General features: G+C 39.8%; 1 protein-coding gene across 4 annotated transcripts in view; it reads left to right on the top strand.

Moving 5' to 3' along the window:
• The window catches only part of kif6 (kinesin family member 6), a 56,994-nt gene extending 37,462 nt beyond the window's left edge, over window positions 1-19,532 (top strand). For all 4 annotated transcript variants that reach the window (XM_044167004.1, XM_044167005.1, XM_044167007.1 and 1 more), the window contains 10 exons: window positions 3,760-3,862; window positions 4,589-4,644; window positions 12,570-12,620; window positions 13,443-13,530; window positions 13,640-13,775; window positions 14,921-15,009; window positions 16,613-16,672; window positions 16,781-16,885; window positions 17,654-17,766; window positions 18,874-19,532. In XM_044167004.1, coding sequence (XP_044022939.1) covers window positions 3,760-3,862; window positions 4,589-4,644; window positions 12,570-12,620; window positions 13,443-13,530; window positions 13,640-13,775; window positions 14,921-15,009; window positions 16,613-16,672; window positions 16,781-16,885; window positions 17,654-17,766; window positions 18,874-18,887 — 815 coding nt within the window. In that variant the 3' untranslated portion in view covers window positions 18,888-19,532. The remainder of the gene's footprint in view (window positions 1-3,759; window positions 3,863-4,588; window positions 4,645-12,569; window positions 12,621-13,442; window positions 13,531-13,639; window positions 13,776-14,920; window positions 15,010-16,612; window positions 16,673-16,780; window positions 16,886-17,653; window positions 17,767-18,873) is intronic.
• The last annotated feature ends 108 nt before the right edge of the window (window positions 19,533-19,640 follow it).

Genomic DNA, 19,640 nt, shown 5'->3' with positions numbered 1-19,640 from the left:
ACGTCTGTGTGAAGCTAATCTATTTTCAAGAATCCCCGCAAAGTCCCTCTGTTAAAAAAAGGCATGTGCAGAAGAGGTTACAATTTGCCAAAGAACACATCAACTGGCCTAAAGAGAAATGGAGGAACATTTTGTGGACTGATGAGAGCAAAATAGTTCTTTTTTGGGTCCAAGGGCCACAGGCAGTTTGTGAGACGACCCCAAACTCTGAATTCAAGCCACAGTACACAGTGAAGACAGTGAAGCATGGAGGTGCAAGCATCATGATATGGGCATGTTTCTCCTACTATGGTGTTGGGCCTATTTATCGCATACCAGGGATCATGGATCAGTTTGCATATGTTAAAATACTTGAAGAGGTCATGTTGCCCTATGCTGAAGAGGACATGCCCTTGAAATGGTTGTTTCAACAAGACAATGACCCAAAACACACTAGTAAACGGGCAAAGTCTTGGTTCCAAACCAACAAAATTAATGTTATGGAGTGGCCAGCCCAATCTCCAGACCTTAATCCAATTGAGAACTTGTGGGGTGATATCAAAATGCTGTTTCTGACGCAAAACCAAGAAATGTGAATGAATTGTGGAATGTTGTTAAAGAATCATGGAGTGGAATAACAGCTGAGAGGTGCCACAAGTTGGTTGACTCCATGCCACACAGATGTCAAGCAGTTTTAAAAAACTGTGGTCATACAACTAAATATTAGTTTAGTGATTCACAGGATTGCTAAATCCCAGAAAAAATTTTTTTTTGTACAAAATAGTTTTGAGTTTGTACAGTCAAAGGTAGACACTGCTATTTTTTTGAACACACCCCTTTCAACTAATACCCCAATTGCACAGCCTTAAGAGCGTGCATATCATGAATGCTGGGTCTCGTTTGTTTTCTGAGAATCTACTGAACCTACTGGTAACTTGTTTGCCACGTAGCAATAAAAAATATACTAAAAACCTTGATTATTCTGGTTAGTCACATTGTACTGCTATTATTTTGAACAATACTGTATGCATTAGATCATTGTTCTTTACTCTGCCCTAATTCAAAACAAATGCACTACACTTATGCTTTCCTCATGCTCGATGGGTCACTGAATGTTTATATATGTTTTAATTTTGGTTTAATCTGAGGGTTCTGTTGCTGTAGCCAACAGCCTCTATGGTTACAGTGAGGGTAATTGCTGTCCCCTGAAGATTAACTGTAAATGTAATGATGATGACCTTTCCATGGAAACCATTCATGCTGACTGAATGGCGTATAATCGCCTCTACTCTTTCCATAATACATCCTTCTGTACTGGGCTTTCAGCTTTGCCAGCACAGAATAAAACGTGAACATTGGGGAGTTTTTTTTCTTTCTTCCTGATGACCTCTGTCTCTGCAGAAGCAGTCTGCACACATTACAAGATTCTGAGTTCCTCATAGAACTGGATTTCTACTATGCGCACTGTAAATTGCATACTGGACTATGACTCTGAGATGCCTCTGTGAGTTTTCCTGAGGTTAATTTATTGTCTTCTTTCACATGTACAGATGTAGTGTCTTCTTCTTGTGCTCTTGATTGTTTTTATAGTGTAAAAAGGTGGCTAATGGATGGACAAGGTGTTCCTGTTGTAATTCAGGCTGGTGATGACTTGTGTTAAGCCCACAGAAACTCGAAGGAGACGTGAGACTTACAGGGAAAACTAGATCTCCTTGTAAATCCTGCAAGCATGTAATGAGACGCTGATGATTCTACCAGGCCCTCCACACGTTTCTGTGATCTAAGCAGACGCCTAAGACAATAGGGACAAGTCAAATACTACTGTCCCCTGCAGGAGGCTACAGCAGGAACACACAATGTTCCAGAAATATTGTTATTTTTCTATCAAGCAGACAAGGTCTAACCTTTTCTGCAAACAGTTAACAGTTGATGTCAAACATTTTTCTTCTTCTAAATTGATGGAACAGTACAGTCATACTTCACTTTTCTGGTATTTCATTTCTAAAATTTGTTGAAACAGCAACAATAGTCACAACACATTCCTCCCCTGTAAAACCTCTGTGGTTTGTCAGCAATTGAAGCACGGAAAAGAAGAATTAGGAAAGTTGGCCTAAGGTCCAGGTGATCTCATTACCCCACAAATTATGTTAGTACAACATAATATGATGTCATATCACTCTTAGATATTCCTGGAATGTCAAGAGTTGAATAGAGTGCATTTCCCTCAAGAAACCCCTTTAACTGATTTGTTGAGGTTGGTTGCAACATAATGGAAGCCTGTGAGATACCTGATGGTTTCAATCAAGACTCTCCTAAAATAAACAATATTCCTAACTGTCCTACAATTAATCTCATGAGTTGCTGACCTGTGTATGTCTATGATTACAACAGCTTTTTCACAAAAACTACCACATTTTGGAGGAGGGTGGAATTTATTGGAAATCATTGTGAAGCTTTGGGCAAAATAATGGTGTTTTTTGTTGAAAGATTAGAGGATTCACAATCCAGTGCAGTCTTGCATACAGGAAAAAACATACTGGTTTGTTAGAAGCACAGAACTTGTTTTACTGTAAATTTGATTTCTAAGGTTGAGAGAGAGCTTTGATAGATTGGCAGATGTATCTGCGGTTGCTCTTAACTCCAGGAACTAGAATGCCCAACCAAACTCCTAAGAGTCAATGTATCACCACAAAGCAACTTCAAGCATGTTTTGAGTATGTGAAAAGTGAGAAACGACAACACAGACTGATTATGCTACATGCAGCAGCTGAATAATTGCCTACCAAAATGATTCAGTGTCTTCATATAATTTTGGTCTCCTTTCGGAGTAAATAGGCTTTTTTTCACAGCAGGCATTTTGACATAGAAGGAAAATTAATAATATTAACAGTAATAACGACTACCTTCCATTTACTGTAGGTGCCCCACTTCTACGGCCCTGGTATTGTGCATGCTGGCTCACTGGAATTGGATACTTGATGGAAATAGGCCATCATTATTAATTTTATTAGTTACATCTGTACGTTTCCTGCTATGTCAAAATATATGCTGTGAAAAAGGTAGTAGCCAGCAGTATCAAATGTTGTTGTTCTTTAAAATTTACTGCGTTGCATTGGACTCCTCTGCTCTCCATAGCAGATGAGTCCAGTGATGCCTTATGCATTTGACATAATGTCTTCCCTTTTTCACACAATGTGAATGTTAAGTCATTGGCAAAAAGCGTCATTGTCAATTAAAACAGATGGTGACAGGCACCTTTGTGTTATGGTTTATTTCTTTGGTGGAAGTAGAGTATTTGTGCAGCGATTTAAGAAAAATGCTCATCAAATAATATTACAAGCATATTTAAAAAAAATCAACAATCAGCAGGATGCTATGTCCAAAATGATGTAGTTTCCTTACACGTGGCAAGTTGCCAAAGTTAGGTGGGGTGCATCCACCATGTAATGCTGACATGTTCAGAATTGCTGTTTATATTTGTGTTTATGTTCTCTTTAAATAGTGAAAGGCAGGCTAATAGTCCTTCAGTTTTGTAATTAATAATAGGTGGGAGGTCAACTATATCAGTGGTCTCCAGTTGGCATCTGGCTGCCAGATTGGGGTTGAGTACCTGTGGATGTGGGAATGTGTACAGCTCAGGTCTCACTGTTCAAATCTGCACAGCAGGACCTAACACAACTTCCCATAGTTAGTAGATTTATTTCAGTAGCATGACAAGCATTCAGTCTTGTAAGCAAATGTTTTCAGCCTGGACCTTGGTGCTGAATCTTTTTCTCTCAGGTCCACAGCTGTCTATGGGAAAGCAAGAGGCCTTTGAGACCTTCATCAGGGACCATGGGGACCATCTGATCATTGAAGAAAACAAGAACCTCCTCAAACAGAGGTTAGTGACCAGTAAGACACGTTGTTAGACATTTTTGATAAAATTCAGTCTTGTTCTGCAATATGAGCAATTTGAGCAGTGTTGTAGCTCGCATTCTATGCTATTTTCTCATAAATCACACAGGGAACATGTGTTAGGTCGTTTTAAAACCCCTTATAGACCACACACAAACATAAGCTACACTTGCATATACTGTATATGCAACAACACAACTTCCTTGTTTGTTGGCCAGCACAATTGTTGTACCTCAGAAAAACTGCCTTTAATCGATGCATCTTTTTACTGTAGACTTTTGCCATCCAGATGCCTGAGTGAGACCACAATGAAAGTTCTCTGAGCATTTTCAAAAAGGCTCTATTTAGGTGAGAGCTGTCAATAAAGTGTGAAAGTGTTGTAACTTTGGCCACTGAGAAGAACAACTGTAGGCCATTTTTCATTTTAATTAGGACTATTAGCACCTGCAGAGGCTGCTAAATTTAAAAAATTTATTGATTTAGTCTGGAATCAGAAATCCTTGCAAAAACCTTTGACGATCTCCATCTAGTATGTGCTTGTTTACGTTTTTTGAGTAACATGCCAACAGAGATATGGTATGTAATATATGTTTTATGCAATACAATGATAAAGATCTTGCATTTGGCATACTCATTGTTATTTTATAGTTTTTAAGTTTTTTTTTTTTTTTTTTGCTGCATTGCCCATTAAGACCTGCATTCTTTTGAACAGGTCAGCTGAGGCCAGAGGACTTGGGGAACAACTGAATGAAGCCAGAAACAGAATCAGTAAGTTGTCTCAACAGATATAAGTAGCCCTCCGGAAATTACATTACATTTAAGAGCTGAGAAAATGTTAAATTCTACATTTCACTGTTGTCATCATCCTAATGGAAAACAAAGGCTGTGGTGCAAGCCCTAAAGAATGCTGATAATTTCTGTTAATGTTCTCTGGGTCTCAAAAGACACCAGCCTACCTGCCTGGAAAACATTAATGAACAGATCACTGTCGGGGTTCCATTTCCCTGGGGTGTAGAAATGTCGTTCAGCACATTCCTGAACTTTTCCAGGACCGTGAAGCGTTGTGATTTCCACCCACCTAGTCTTTCAACCTGTGCTTTTTACTAGCCTGGCTCAGGCTGTTTTATGATGACTCTGTAAGCACACCCATGTGTTCCTCTGGGCAAAGTCCTTGACAGGTAGCCTTACTATCCCAAAATGAGGCCTGGCATAAACCTTAGCTTCAGTCAATGCTGAGTGGTAATGAAGTTTACCTCCAAGAAATTCACTGGGCTTTTGTCTGGAGTTTCTCTGTTGTGAAACATACATACGTGCGTACTACTGTGGGTCACCACTTTGACACCATGGATCAGCAGGGATGGAAAAGTAAAAGTACTGTTACTTCAAGTGCATTAATATGTCAATGTATACAGACTAGTGGAGGATCATGCCATTTCCAGGACGCACCACGAATACGTGTTTCCAAACCAACAATAGTCACTTTGCGTGCAATTGATTATCAATTATAAATACACAACCGCCTTCCTCAGTGTAGCCTTACTAGAATGAACCAGAAAAGAGGACAAAACTCAATTTCAGACCACTTATAGAATCAACAGCAGAATAAAGCATCACCAAGGTGGAAAACACAGAGATGTAAACAATATAAACTCCACAGTGGCTGCAGCCTACAAATACGCAAAGAGAGCCTGCGCAGTTTTTGCACGCATTTTTTAGTGCACACAATGCAGTGGGTGTTGATGTTCTCCGAGTTACTGTCAGTGAGTTTGCCGCTGCATTCCTCAAATAGTTTTCAAGAATTTTGCGTTGAATGAGCGGTCAGCAGTAACAACAGGGAGGATCAAAAACAGTAGAAAGGTCGTTCACACCTCACTAAAGGTAAAAGTTCCTAAGTGAATGTAGAAGTCTTTGCTGAAGAATCCACCATGAGCATGTTAGTTAGACCCAGCACGCACCCGTCGGTCACATAACATTGTGTTTTATTTGGGTCACTCAGCATGCTCGCCGGATGGTCAGTAAAGCCTTGATTAATTATGGTAAATACACCATTTTTTAATTTTAACCTATGCCAAGATACAATAATGGTAACTTTGACCATAACCCATAATGACGGCATTCTTTATTTGATTGCATTGTTGTGCATTTTTTGTACTGTTCACAAACTGCACACCTCGCCCTCCTGACACTCCCCGGTGAATGTAACCATGTAGAACATGTATATTTAACATAATGTCAGCTGAGTGCCAAGTGGCACCTCTCTGTTCATTGCTTAGTAGTATTTTTAGAAACATTTAAAAGATCAAAGAAAATGCCTTATCACAGTTGGAAATTGATTTGAAGTCACAGTACAAGTAACTTTATTCAGTAAAATATCTTAATCCAGTGGCAATAAGTTAAAATGATTTTACTGCACTTTGGTTGAATTTTCCAGTAAACTCAAAGCAGTTAAAACTGTGTTATTAGGGCTCGATCTGGTTTGCATTTACTGTTGCAAGCTACTATTTATGAATTTCCCTGGACTGTGTGTGTTTGTGGCTCATTTCACATGCCATTGAAATGGATAGGTTTGCCTCACACCAGTGCCTGGCATCATTGCTGCCTCAGATCACGCTTGGTGGTTTGGTAGCATTCGGCTGTTAGCCTCATACATGCCAGCATACACTTATCACCCTTGGAATTAAATTTTTTTTTCAGCATTCAGTCCATGAGGTGCTGACACAGCCGTATATCAGACGTGTCATACATCATGCAGAAATCAGTTATGACATCATGTAGAATAGTATCTCTTCAAATGTGTTCTGCAGACATGATCACTATGTGGGTGTAGTATGGAGAAACTGAATTTACTAAATTAATGTAGTTTTTTGATAAGATTTCTAACTTGGATTTCTAACTTGAAATTTGGAAAGATACCCAAAAAACATCTTGATGCTGTCAGATATTATTACATTGTTAGGTGCATGGAGCTGCATTCTTCCTAGATGAGAGACAGTGTTTTTAGTGGAAGGTGGTTGCCTCTTCTGGATGGAAAGTAGTACCATAATATTTAGCTCAGTGTGTTTCCTTGCCATCTTGGAAGCCATGCTTGGAAATTTTACACTACCTGTGTCTCATGGTTAATGTAGAACATGGAAACATTTAGCATAATAGAGAAAAAAGCTTTGTGCTGCTTTTCCTGATGGATGTACCCAGCATGAGGGTCAGTGGCAGGGGAGAAAGGGAGAGGCGGTAGCCCATGGAGACATCAGTGTCAAAACATTTCCCTGGTTTACAGTATTGTTCTTGGACACAGCATATGACTCTGGAATCCAATCCCACTGGAGGACCATACGTTCCAAGCCCTTAGGTCCAAAAAGTGCAAGGATATATATTTATTCAGAGGGATCAGCGATGCACATCTTCTACAGCTTGAAAGGTGTAGGGCAGCTGGAAATGAGCAGCATCTCTTGATTTCTCTGCCAGATGTGGGGGGATTTATGCAGTACAGTCCTAGATGGAGCATCTGGTAACTGCTTTGGTATCCCACTTTCATCCTCTGCTCACCTTTGCTGAAGTGACCCAAAGACCCAAGGATTTTGAGATAGATTGTAAGGAAAGTCTATTGGAGCATAAAATGTATGTCATTGCCAAGAAGATTGTTCTAAAGCACTTGAGAAGGAATATCGCAGGAAGAATGTAACTTGATTTCTGCATTGCATGTGGTCTCTGTAACCAACGGCCACTAGATTTGACATGACTGTTGCTATGATTTACTTGCAGTGCTAATATTATCAGCTGCTCATTTGAGTGGTTTATGTAATGTTTCTGGTTTAGGTTATGGCCTCAGACAACACTCTCATGAACACAGCTGTCCAATAAAAACACAAAACGCTGCGTCCGACTCTCAGTTTAGTATTAACAACCTTTTTATATGTTTCCTTTTATATATGCAACTCTTGTGGTGGTCGTTTATTAGTCAAATTATATTTGTGCACTTTAGTATTTTTGTCCAAGATTTTCATGTTACTTTGTGCTTTGTACTGGCTTAACGATGCATTCATTATACATTCAAATACACTTGAATCGACAGCCACCCAGATATTGAGAAGCTGGATAGTGTGTATGATCTTTGGAACTTGAGCATGCTGTGGTATTTGTGCGGCATATCACATTTAACCTCCAGGCCACAAAAATCACCAAATATTTATTGAGGCTTGTAGCTTGAAACCGGTTCTTTAAGACGACGGCACGTCTACTGACGAACTGGGGGGAAACCCTACATGGTTTGGAAGAGGTTGTGGTGTTGAGCCCACAGTCTTGTCCTGGAAGGGGGTAAGAGCACTGAACTGTAATGAAGTATTGCAGTAAGCACACCATACACCACTATTACTTGACACGTATGCAAATTAATATTTTCTTGTCAGTGAAGGTTAGAAATACTGTTGAAATTGCATACAGTTTTGGCGCTTCAACAGGATGTCCTGACCAAATAGTCTGTAATGTTTGACTCTTCAGTCATCACGTATATTTTCAGTAGTATGGCCAACAGCAACAGCAAGAGTTTATTCTCACACTATATTTAAGATAGCTTGAGCAGAACATTGCACAATATTGCACATGTTGCATATGTGCATCTGCATTGTAATCTATGATGGTAGTACTTCACTTAGGCATAAAGCACATCCAGTTGTTGCACCATGATCCTGATGAATATAGATAGTCATTGTGTGAAACTGTTTGGCCTGTACATGCCATGACTGATGTAAGCCACACAGGTAGTGTTGGCCCCAGGTGCTCTTTATGTTGCTGTTACATGCTCCCTGCACTTTTCTATCCTGTCAACATGGCATACCCATGGCATAAATATTCCTTAATCCTTTTATGTTATTGTGAAAGAAGGAGACTATATATCCGTTAGTTGTTGGTCATGTTTGAGAAGACTTGGGCTGCCCACCTGTCCACAGTGTAACGCCACAGGGCATTTACGGTTCATTTACATTTCAGTTACCCTAACTACTGAGTTTGTATGAAAACACATGGCTTTGTGAGGGGTTCCCAAACCCTTGTTAATACTACATTGGCATTAGGAAAAACAGTGTCATCATGGGCACAATATGTGTCATTTATAAATTTTCACTTCATCCATTCACATGTCCATCGAAACCCTCAAAACAACTACATTAAAAAAAAAAGTTTTGAAAGATGAGCTGCATGGGCAGAATGCAAACAGTTTTAAAGCATTTACCAGTGGAACAATGAGAGCTGATGTAAGTCTCAACCTGAAGTCTGTAATAATAATACTGTTATACTTTATTAATCCCAAGATCTCTATAAGAGACTCCGCTTTACTCAAGGTCTCTTCAGCAGGACAGATGTTTGTCTTAAATGCTTTCAGTGTCTTCATCTTCTCTTTGAGCTCGGCTTTTGGATCATATTACAGAAAGAGCTACAGCACAGCACCGTCTACATATATATAAGACCTGAGGGACTGTAATGGAAACTCACCACATACTGCCATTCAGTGTCTCTTTTATCTTTTAGTCTGCCTCCTAATTATCCTGGTCATTCACTTAACTCACTATCACTATCATTTTCTTTGATCTCAACATGAAATTATCTCCTTTTGCTGTCTTGTAGTAAATGTAACCCTGAATGTTCCTACACAAACTAGTGTAGCCTCAAATGTGGCCTATACAATATGTTTTAGTCCATTTACTTTACAGTTGTCCTTTGCCACTGAAGCATTGCATCACAAATTCAATATCTTCAATAGGACAATTAACTACTTCAATTAGGGGAGGAAAGACAGCGAAAACAGAAGAACAGACACAGATTACTTACCCATATGTTAACGCAGTATTACTGCCACAAGAGAGGCAGTTACCCAAAAAGCCTCCCCCATGTTGCTTCCTGGCTCACTGGATGATGATCAGGGTTATCTCAGCCTCAGCTTGGAGACTTTAACAGATAGCCTACGTTACCAATGCAAGGTGTGAGGTTTGAAAGAAGTGGGCATTTAGGAGGCAGGGTGGGGTCTAAAAATGCTGTTGAGTTGCATTATTGGAATTGTAGGATCCAGTGTGTTTGGAGCTTGACCCATACTAGAGACTAAATGTGGGAATACCTTCACCTCTGTTGCCTAGATTTTCACCATTCTTTTTTAATTTGTCTCTTGTCAGTGCCCTTGCTTTATAGAATGGCAGAACTAAGAAATGACCGGAATACCCCTTTAGTGTGGTTTAGACACAGATATCTTGACCCAGGTCAGTCGCTGCAGCCTTTCATCTCTCCCTTAACCAACAACACTGAAAAAAATGTCATTGCTGCTAACTGAAAAACGGCTGACTTAAAACCTCTCTAAGCCAAGATGATTAATGCTGCTTTGTTGCTACATACAATACTTCTCGTGTACTGGGTTCAGAGAAGCTGGTGCACTAATTACCAAACGGTGATGCTTGAATGGCTCACGTGGGAAACATTTTATGAATGGCTTATGCTAAATAAAAGAAGTGGTGTTGGGAGTTGAGCTGGACAGATAAATCAGCCAGGCTGATATATTGACCGATATTAGCTTATTGCAGATATATCTATAAGTGTCAGTGTATATGTCGGCTGACAAAAAACTGCAGTGCAGAAATGGCAAAATAGGTTTGAGCTAATTCAGAATCAGCTTTATTGGCCAAGTATGTATACACATACAAGGAATTTGCTGGACAACGGTAAACATAAATATTTATATTTATAATACTATGTACAGATTTAGATATATATATAAAAAAGTAAAAAAAAAACAACAATGAAATTTGTAAACAAAAGACAGTAGCGCAGGGCTATTCAATTACAAATTCAATTGGGCCAGATTTTAAAACCAGGAAATGTAGATGGGCCAGACATTTTCAGCAGCCTGTTTAAAACCTTTTTTTAGCTTTTGGTAATGACAAATTTGAAACAAATGCAAATGAATGTAACAAAAAATAGCAGGCGTGTGGAGATGGCGGTAAAATAAACAAATACTTGCCAGACCAGGCAGGGTTAAACTGACGGTTTTCATTGTCAGTTTTACATTTCAAGGTTGACAGAGACATATTTTCAGTAGAGCACTTCCCTACTTGTGACTGTCGACAGCCAGACGTTTTGAAAAGCTTCTAAGCGTGGTCGGAACTCACATGAGAAAACTACATCCGTAAACATCCTGCCCGATCAGTACTGCGCATGTGCAACTCTCAACAGAGATGAGAAGGAAGCGAGATGGCTCACTCGTTAGCTGCTTCCATACACTATATATGTAGTTTACTAAATGTCATATCACATTTATGTATGTTGGGCCATTCAGAGGTTGCTTCTGGGCCGGATGTGGCCCGCAGGCCGACAGGTGAATCGGGCTGTTGTAGGTTGTTTGGATGCAAGACATACTTTACTAACTGCATGCAGTAATGATGGGCTTTGCTTCTAAATCTTTGGTCATACATAAAATGTTGATGAACTGGAACAAAATGAATTGTTTTTGGTTGAACTCACTCTGCCAAGGCTTAAGTCATGACATTAAACCAGCATGAAAGGCTTTGTGTGTTACGATTCACAAAGGCGGACTCAAACGCAGACATAGAGAGGTGAGTTAGAGAAAAGAGGGATTTATTGTAGAGTTTACCAGAGTTTTGATGGGATTGAGGAAAGGGAGACCGAGGGGAGTGAGGGGAGCCGTGGCTGGATGAGGTACATGTGGCTGTGTAGCTGAGACCAAGTGAGACAGGCAGTGATCCTGAACACAGGGAGAGCGAGGTTAGCACAATTCAAAATACAAGCAGGCAAAGGAACTAGAATGAAATTCTAGGGGCCAAGGACGTGAACTACCACATGGGCTGAAACCAACGATCTGGTAGTGAGAGGAAGGAAGACCAGGGTTGATATACTGCAGCGCTTGATTAGTGGATGAGTTGCAGGTGTGCGGCTTGGAGCAGGTGTGTTGGATGATGAGTCAGGAGCCCGTGGAGAGAGGGAGTGCCACGCCCACAACACAGAGAGACACAGACAGAGACAACAGAGAAACTCTAAGGTTACGGCATTGTTAACCACCTCTAACAAAGAAAGATGCTGTTATATTTACAGTTGAGAATGCTTCATGGCGTTGTTGCAGTCAGTTCCATTGTAGAAGACAACTGTTTATTCTGACCTCAAAGAGAAAGAGTTGCACTTCAGCACTGAACACACACTTTGAATGTAATTTACCAATCACATTCAAACAATTCACCATTTACATTTAAATCACCATTAACATAACAAGTACTCACTATCATTCTTACCCATAATACCACTGCTGGTTTTCTCCTACCTGTCTCACCCTTCTGTACTGTCTGTGTTGATTTATGTTATCCCTCCACCGCCCCAGCTCCTCCTCTTATAGTCTCTTATTATCGCACTTGGTAATAACATCTGTTGCCCTGAGCATCAGTGATAAGGGGTCTGTATAAGGTCACTTTGAGGGGTTCATTGCATTCTGACTGAATGCTGAACTGTGGTTTGTTTCATTTTGCAGCACCTTCAGGATCAGTGTATTCTTGCAAAATCATCTTATATGCTTTGATGTATGTCTCTATCTATCATATATGTATGTCTTTTTAAACATAATAAATGTAAAAGAAAAGATACGTTTTTAATGTAGAAATAGGGGGAAATGTTTTAAAAAAAAAAATGTTTCTTTCCTCTCTCTTTCTCAGATGAGTTGAAGAAGCAGTTAGAGATGCAGAGGAGGCAGAGGGCAGCTCATGGTAACATCAAACTGACAATGGATATTCCCACAGCAAAACTTTAACCATGCGTCTATAGAAGATTACCGTAATATCCAACTCCATCTCCCTACACCAACAGCTAAACAAACATGGATGCTTGAAGCAGTTAAATGCATCAAATGCAAAACCTCCACATATTGCACTCTTGGTTTTTTGTCAAACTCAGAATAACTGACAATCCAGGTTTACAGTTCAAATACAGACAGTTGAAGTATCAGCTGAAATGATGAACATAGCTGTCACAAATGGAAACTCTGTTAATCATCTTTTTGATATTGAACTCCTTTCAGAATGGGGTGGTAAACATTGTGAACACATTGTGGGTGCTCTTGTACTGTATGTGCAGCAGTGCCCACTTTAAAGCCTTTGCAATAGACCACACTGACTGGAAGCTTAGTGACCAAAAACTGGGCGTCACAACTCGAAGACTCCTTCATTTACTCTTTTCTGACTGTTTTGATCAGGGACATAAATGCTTTGATGAGGAAATCTGGTTGTAAAGCACACAAACATCTCCCTCCAATTCAGGCGCCAAAGGCTTTTCTTGTTATTTTGAGTCCAGCATCAGAGAACACTTCATAGCAGCCTGGATTCTATTATCCAGGGCCAATATTTAAAACATTGTGTTTCAAGGAAATGTATTTACATGCTCACAACATGCGCTTACTAGCTTCTGGACTTGAAACAAAAAAACAGGAACACATTCTGACTGTATTTGTAATTCTTTCTAAAGTATGACCACATTTTTTATCTGTCTTTAAAACATTTGCCATGCCTTCTGCCTGTCCAATTCTACCTAAGGTGTTATGTGGAATCACACAGAGGTTGAGGAGGAGGTCGATCCGGTGGAAGAAAACCTGTGCAAACACATTAAGCAAGAAAAAGAGTTGTATGTTTTCATACTTTCTCCCAAGACCCCTCTCTGATCGATTAGACACAGCAGATAATGTGTAATGTTGACAAAAGATTAATTTGGTGCTGCAAATATCTTCCGTCAGTTACAAGAGCACCATTGCCCGTCTAAAAGCGTTGAGGACAGAGATTGAGCACCTGCAGCTGTTGTTGGAGCGGGCAAAGGTCAAGCTCCAGAAGGACTTCCATAAGTGGTGGAGCCAGGAGGCTTCCCGTGTGCAGGTGACTGACCTTACTTTTCTTACCTATCTATGTGACAACACCACATAAAGCTTCAGTAAGCATGACATAAAGGTAATGTGTCACAGATATGTTTCTGACATTAGACAGGAAGGCTTATCTGTTCATTTTTGTCTCTATATTTATGGATGTTTTCTTTTGTGTGTTTTCTGAATATTGGCCTCTGTGGACATGTCAGTGTGTTTGTGTAAGTTGATATGCATGTGTCTGTGTCTGTGTGTATGTATGCTTTTATGGCACCAGTGTGAGACACTTGCAGCCTCTGTTCAGCATCATGCTGAATGGGCCCTGGTGGGAACATATGTAGGAGGCAAATACACGGAAACACATTTTTACAGAATTCCATGTGACCCAAACAAGGGCCTGGAGAGCAGCTTAGAGGCAAGACAGCAGCGGCATTAATACATAGTCTCAGCAGGTAAAATCTTAACAAGGACAACATGTTCGTGAGGTTTCTCAGCAACACAGAGGAGGATAAGAAGTGTCAGTGTTTATTTCAGAGACTTCTACAGTATATTGAAAGACAATATTTACGAAAGCTTGGAGAGAAAGATAATTTGAAAATTCCCAAATTATGAATAACACTGACTTACAGAGAACTAAGTCACACTCACACACTTTGCCTAGCCTTGATGGCTGTTGTGCACATTTCAGAAACCAACCACAAAGAAAATGTTAAGCAGCAACATCTGACCAGCAGACACCGCTGGCTTGAACTCTTTGGTTTTGATCTTATGAATGGAGAACAATATCTCACTCACATCTGAACATGGTTTGGGAATTTATCACTGAATGACAAATGGAAAGAAGAGGAAGTCTGACAGACAGACCTTACATGCAGTTTTGGTCTTCCAAGCAGGAAGCTGGAAGTTATATCCAACAGCTTTGTCCAACCATTTACTGTTCTGTTTTTGGAAAACAGTATGCAGGTAATTGATTAAACTTTGAGTAAGAGGTATGATGGAGCTAGAGGACACAAAATACCTCAGGTCTTCTGTTCCCTCTAGCTGTAAATTACAAATGGCCACATTGTGTTTAACTGTCATCGGCATCATCAGCATGGAATGGTGTTTTTGTTGAGAAGTGTTCCAGAAATATTTCAATAATTTCTCAATGATTGTGACTAGGAATCTGAGTCAGAGACCAGAGCCAGACGCCACACAGGGTCACCAAGTGGAACCTTGCAGCCGTCTTCACCTGGTGCTCCGGGATTTGGGTGAGACACATTTTCTGTGATTGATGTAAAAGCTGACTGACTGTTTTTTGTCTGTCCCTCCATCCCTCCAGCAGATGTAAATGTACACCTATTAAAAGTGTGGACAGTTCCTTTTAGATGTAGAGGTCATGTCATAAGAATTCATTTTGAGTCTCTCCTGTCAATTGGTTGCATACAGAAACCAGCCAAGTTACAAGGAGAAACACCTTCCCCTCGCTGACTCATTTGCACTCATTTCATTCATGTTATTTTTACCCTCTCAACATCTGTGCCTGAATAGCACTTGATTAGTGGCCAACAACCTCCAGCTCCTCAGTGCTTGTTTCCATGGAACAAATATTGCTCGTGGTGGGATTTGTTGGGTCTCTGTAAATAATATTATAAAGAGTGCGGTCTAGACCTGCTCTGTAGGAAGTGCAATGAGATAGCTTCTGTTATGAACTGGCGCTATATAAATAAAATTGAATTGAATTCGAATATTGAACAAATGTTGAAAGATAATGACTTTGTGTTTTTTCCCTTCACCAACCATGGTGATATTAGTAGGTGAAGTAATTAGCCATTTAGCAATGAAACAGGTGGTATCTGCCACAAGTCTACTATGACTTAGGTTTTGACAAGGTTTTGATGACATAGATATTGTTTCACATTCACACAAACAATGACCACAATATTTGTCCAGGCTGTGTGTAGACATCTTCACTCAGACTGCATCATGGTCATCATCATCTGCAGGTCTTGAAAAGTCTTAAAAAGCATGGAATTCAGTTTCCTCAACGACCTTAGAAAGTATTAAAAAGTATTCAATTTAATTTACAAAAGTCTTAAATATTTTCTCTTTCCTGCCGTAGGGAGTAATGTTAGTTATAAAATGTATCCGACAGCGGGCTGTGAGGAGACGTTACACACCTATAAACAAAAAGTTGGATTGTTATGACATTGGATTGTTCATTGCAGAGACTGTTCAATTATTTTTGTGGAGTCAGTGCCATCAAACCTTTAGCAAACACTGTCCCAGCTCTTTGTCTCATGATTGCCAAATGTCAATTTTGGCAAAAACTTAACTGAACTTGAGTGAATTAATCATTTTTAATTCATCTATCAATTTTCTGCCGCTTATCTGGGTCCAGGTTGCATTACTTCAATTAATTATATGATCAGCAATTATTGTTCTATTCTGCTGGGAAGTGCTGAAAAAATGTGATTTAATAATAAATCATTCTAGGCCATATCGTCCCAACTGCTTTTCCATCATATTTTCATACTTTGGCTGGTATGATCATGAAACAGGTATCCTACTGCATTCTATGTGGTATTAAAAAGGTCTTAACAAGAAACCCTGTGCAGCACAATATGTTAGTGCACAGTACTTTGCATTGTTGCTCCCTCTTGTGGTTAAGGCAAGCACATGTATGTGATGATACTGAAAATCAAAGAGAACAGCGCCAGTACAGACACAGATGAGTTACAGTGAGTACCAGCTGTAGACCCACCATATGAGTTTTATATGGACATTATGCTGTATTGCAGCTAAAGATACAGATAATCTGTGGGATTATGGTGTAACAATCTTTATGAAATGCTCTCCTAACTTGTTATACAGTGCACCTGCTCTGAGCAGTACTGTGAGAGACTCTCCAGCAGGCCCAGACCTGGATCTCAGGTCAGCCTAGCTTCACTTCATCTCTTCTTTATTTACTATAACGTACTGCTGGATTATACTGCACTTCACACTTTGTCCTCATCATCATTCAATTTCTGTGAATTTCAGAAGCTTCGTCCCCAAGAGCGTACCTCCCTTGACAGCTGTCCCAGCATGGCATGATAAGCCTTTGGATGGGAGGATGACTGACTTCACTCCTTCACCTGAGTGGAGGTACATGGAAGGCTGGCTCGGCATGCTGGAAATTAATGGAAGGCTTTGAAAACAACAGATTTAGTTTTTCATGAAATTAGAGCACCTACATTCATCAGATTTGTCTTTCTCTATCCGACATTCAGCACAAAGAAAACCCTGTGATTAAGATTTGCAGTTTTGATTCACCGAGACCGTGCATGTTCACCACTATGTGTACATTTTTCATTACATAAACAATACAGTAGCACATGTTTGCAGTAGCTCTTAATTCTGTACATATAACCTGGACCTGTAGACTTTATAGCAGTGCTGTGTTTTCTTTCCACTTATGAACGTGGCAATACATTTTTATTTCTTTGTGAAGTAATGTCTCCAAACTATATTACAGCAACAAATCAAAGACCTGGGGTCTCGCTTGAACGCTGCTGCTGAAACTACCTTTTTACAACCACAGTAAAACACTCAATGCATAGCATATACACTTTTGTCCATCTCCAGCAACCACTTGTAGTACAGAGATAGTATTCTTTCATACAGAGGCTTTGCCTGTTAAGGTTTTTGGCTTGTTTCCTTTATGCTTTTGGAACAAAAACAGTTTACAGCAGTGGTGTTTAGAATGGCAAGGTAAAGGGCTTTTAAGCTTATGCCCCCCCAACACACACATAAAAAGCAAAGGATTTGCTATCAGAAAGAGCAATATAAAGTCCTTATTTATGTTACAGAAACTGTGAAGAATTGATGCTGATATTATCATACTACATTGCACGTACTGTATGTACATTTCAGGGCCCTTTCCACCACCAAGCTCTCATCCTCTATAACCCTGACTGGAGACCAACAGGCCGATGCTGACATCCTGGCCTTTGTCAGAGCCAGGCAAAACCTCCTCAACAGGACAGGTAACGCACACATGCACAAAGCAAGAAATAATACACACACTAAGCCTTCACACGATATGCATTTTGCTTGCAACGCTGCCCTCTGGCGGTGTGATGCCTTACAACACTTCACCTTACAATAAAGTTTATACTGTAAGACCATTAATTTCTTGTTTTGAGCTTTTGAGAGTTGTATTTAATTTGTATACATCACATTCTATATGTTCTATATTAGAAACTACCTGGAAGATATAACACTTGATAAGCTACCAATTACAAGCTGAAACTGATTGCAGATTCACTTTTGCTCTGCTCTGGCAGTAGTGTATGACGAGTGAGATGAGGAAATGTCTTTTCTGGGCAAGATCCCACAATTAAGACAGTGTTTTACACATAAACAGGTCTCGCAAAACACCCTCACCCCCTTAGCAGGTTCACTTTTTCTAGCTCTACAAGTACTCATCGTTTGCTATTACGTGGTTCTTCTCTCTGTTACACTCTCTCTCTCTCTCTCTCTCTCCTCTCCTTTGACCTGTGTGTAGCTGCTTACTTTGGCAGACAGTAAAGTGGACTTGGCTGTCTTGTGGTTTACCACTAGATATCCAGAACGGCTGAGGTCATGTGAACAGACAGAACGATGGCCAAATGAGCAGAGACACCAGACAGTCAAGCTGAGGAAGACGTTTGCCCTCTGAAATCTTTCTTTCTTCTGTCCTTCCTTTCTTGTCTTTCCCCAACTTTAGGCAAGGAAGACTGATTTCATACCTCTTTACCTTGGCACCACTAAGCTGAATAGCAAATGTGTTTTGACAGGAAAGTCCCTATCCTTGGGTGTTTGGTAATCCCTGTATGGTGGTATCCCTACTATCAAAACAGCTTTTAACTCACTAGTGCATGCTGGGAAGTGTAGGGTACCTGGCAAAAAGAAACAGACTGCATGATTTCACAGTGGAGGCTGTTATTGTAGTTGTAGTCATAGTTTAGGGGGTGTTTCACTGTAATTTCATTTCAGGGATTGTTACTCTGAAAATAACAATTTGTTTGAATTCACAGGGCATTTTCTTGCTTATTTCTCCTTATACTTTCAACTGGATGTCCAATCTGCCTTGTGTTTTTTATGCATTTCAGGCCCACCTCAGTAATAACATGAAGTTCTGATGAAGGCCTGAAGTTATCGTCACGTGACTGCTTCATCTGTCAGATGATAGAATGATCTTAAAAATGTATGAGTATCAATGAGTATTGATGGACGGACAATGAAGATGTGAGAAATTATCTCAACTGGGTCGAGACATACTAGATCTCTCATAAAAAGACCCCTCTGACAAACACAAGCCACACATCCTGTCTGATTTTTACATGCATACACACACTTGTTGACCTTCTGGAGATTATGCCAGCGATATAATGGGCAGCAGTATAAATCACAGCCTGTGCCGGCCATTTGATCTGAACAAATGTTGTCTCAAGATATCAGAGGAAGGAGCGGAAAATAGGAAAGCAGTTGGCTCCAGCATGTGTTTAAAGAAGTAATGAATCATGACTTTTTAAATGGTCACAGGAAGTTCCGACCTGCAGAATGAGACGTGCATTTCATATTTCTGTCTGGTTTCATTTTATTATAAGTGTAACAAATTTTGTGTAAAATGTTGTACATAGAGGTGTGTAATGTATGTGCAGTAGTGTACCTGTTTATTTCTGATATACTGTAAAGAAAAGAGTAATATTGTTTTTTAAAATCTGCACAAAATTTTGAATCAAAAATAAAGCTACATAATGACAAAGTGTCAAGGCCCAAAGAAATTGCAAGATGCCTTAACATGTAGTTACCCGCCTAAGTTGTTTATGTATACACATAGTGTACTGTAGTTACCAGTTTCTTGCAAATGGCAGTT

Source organism: Siniperca chuatsi, linkage group LG15 (genome assembly GCF_020085105.1).
Source record: "Siniperca chuatsi isolate FFG_IHB_CAS linkage group LG15, ASM2008510v1, whole genome shotgun sequence".
Taxonomy (NCBI): Eukaryota; Metazoa; Chordata; class Actinopteri; order Centrarchiformes; family Sinipercidae; genus Siniperca; species Siniperca chuatsi.
The sequence above is the reverse complement of the archived record's forward strand: the minus strand, read 5'-3'. Positions and strand labels throughout refer to the sequence as shown.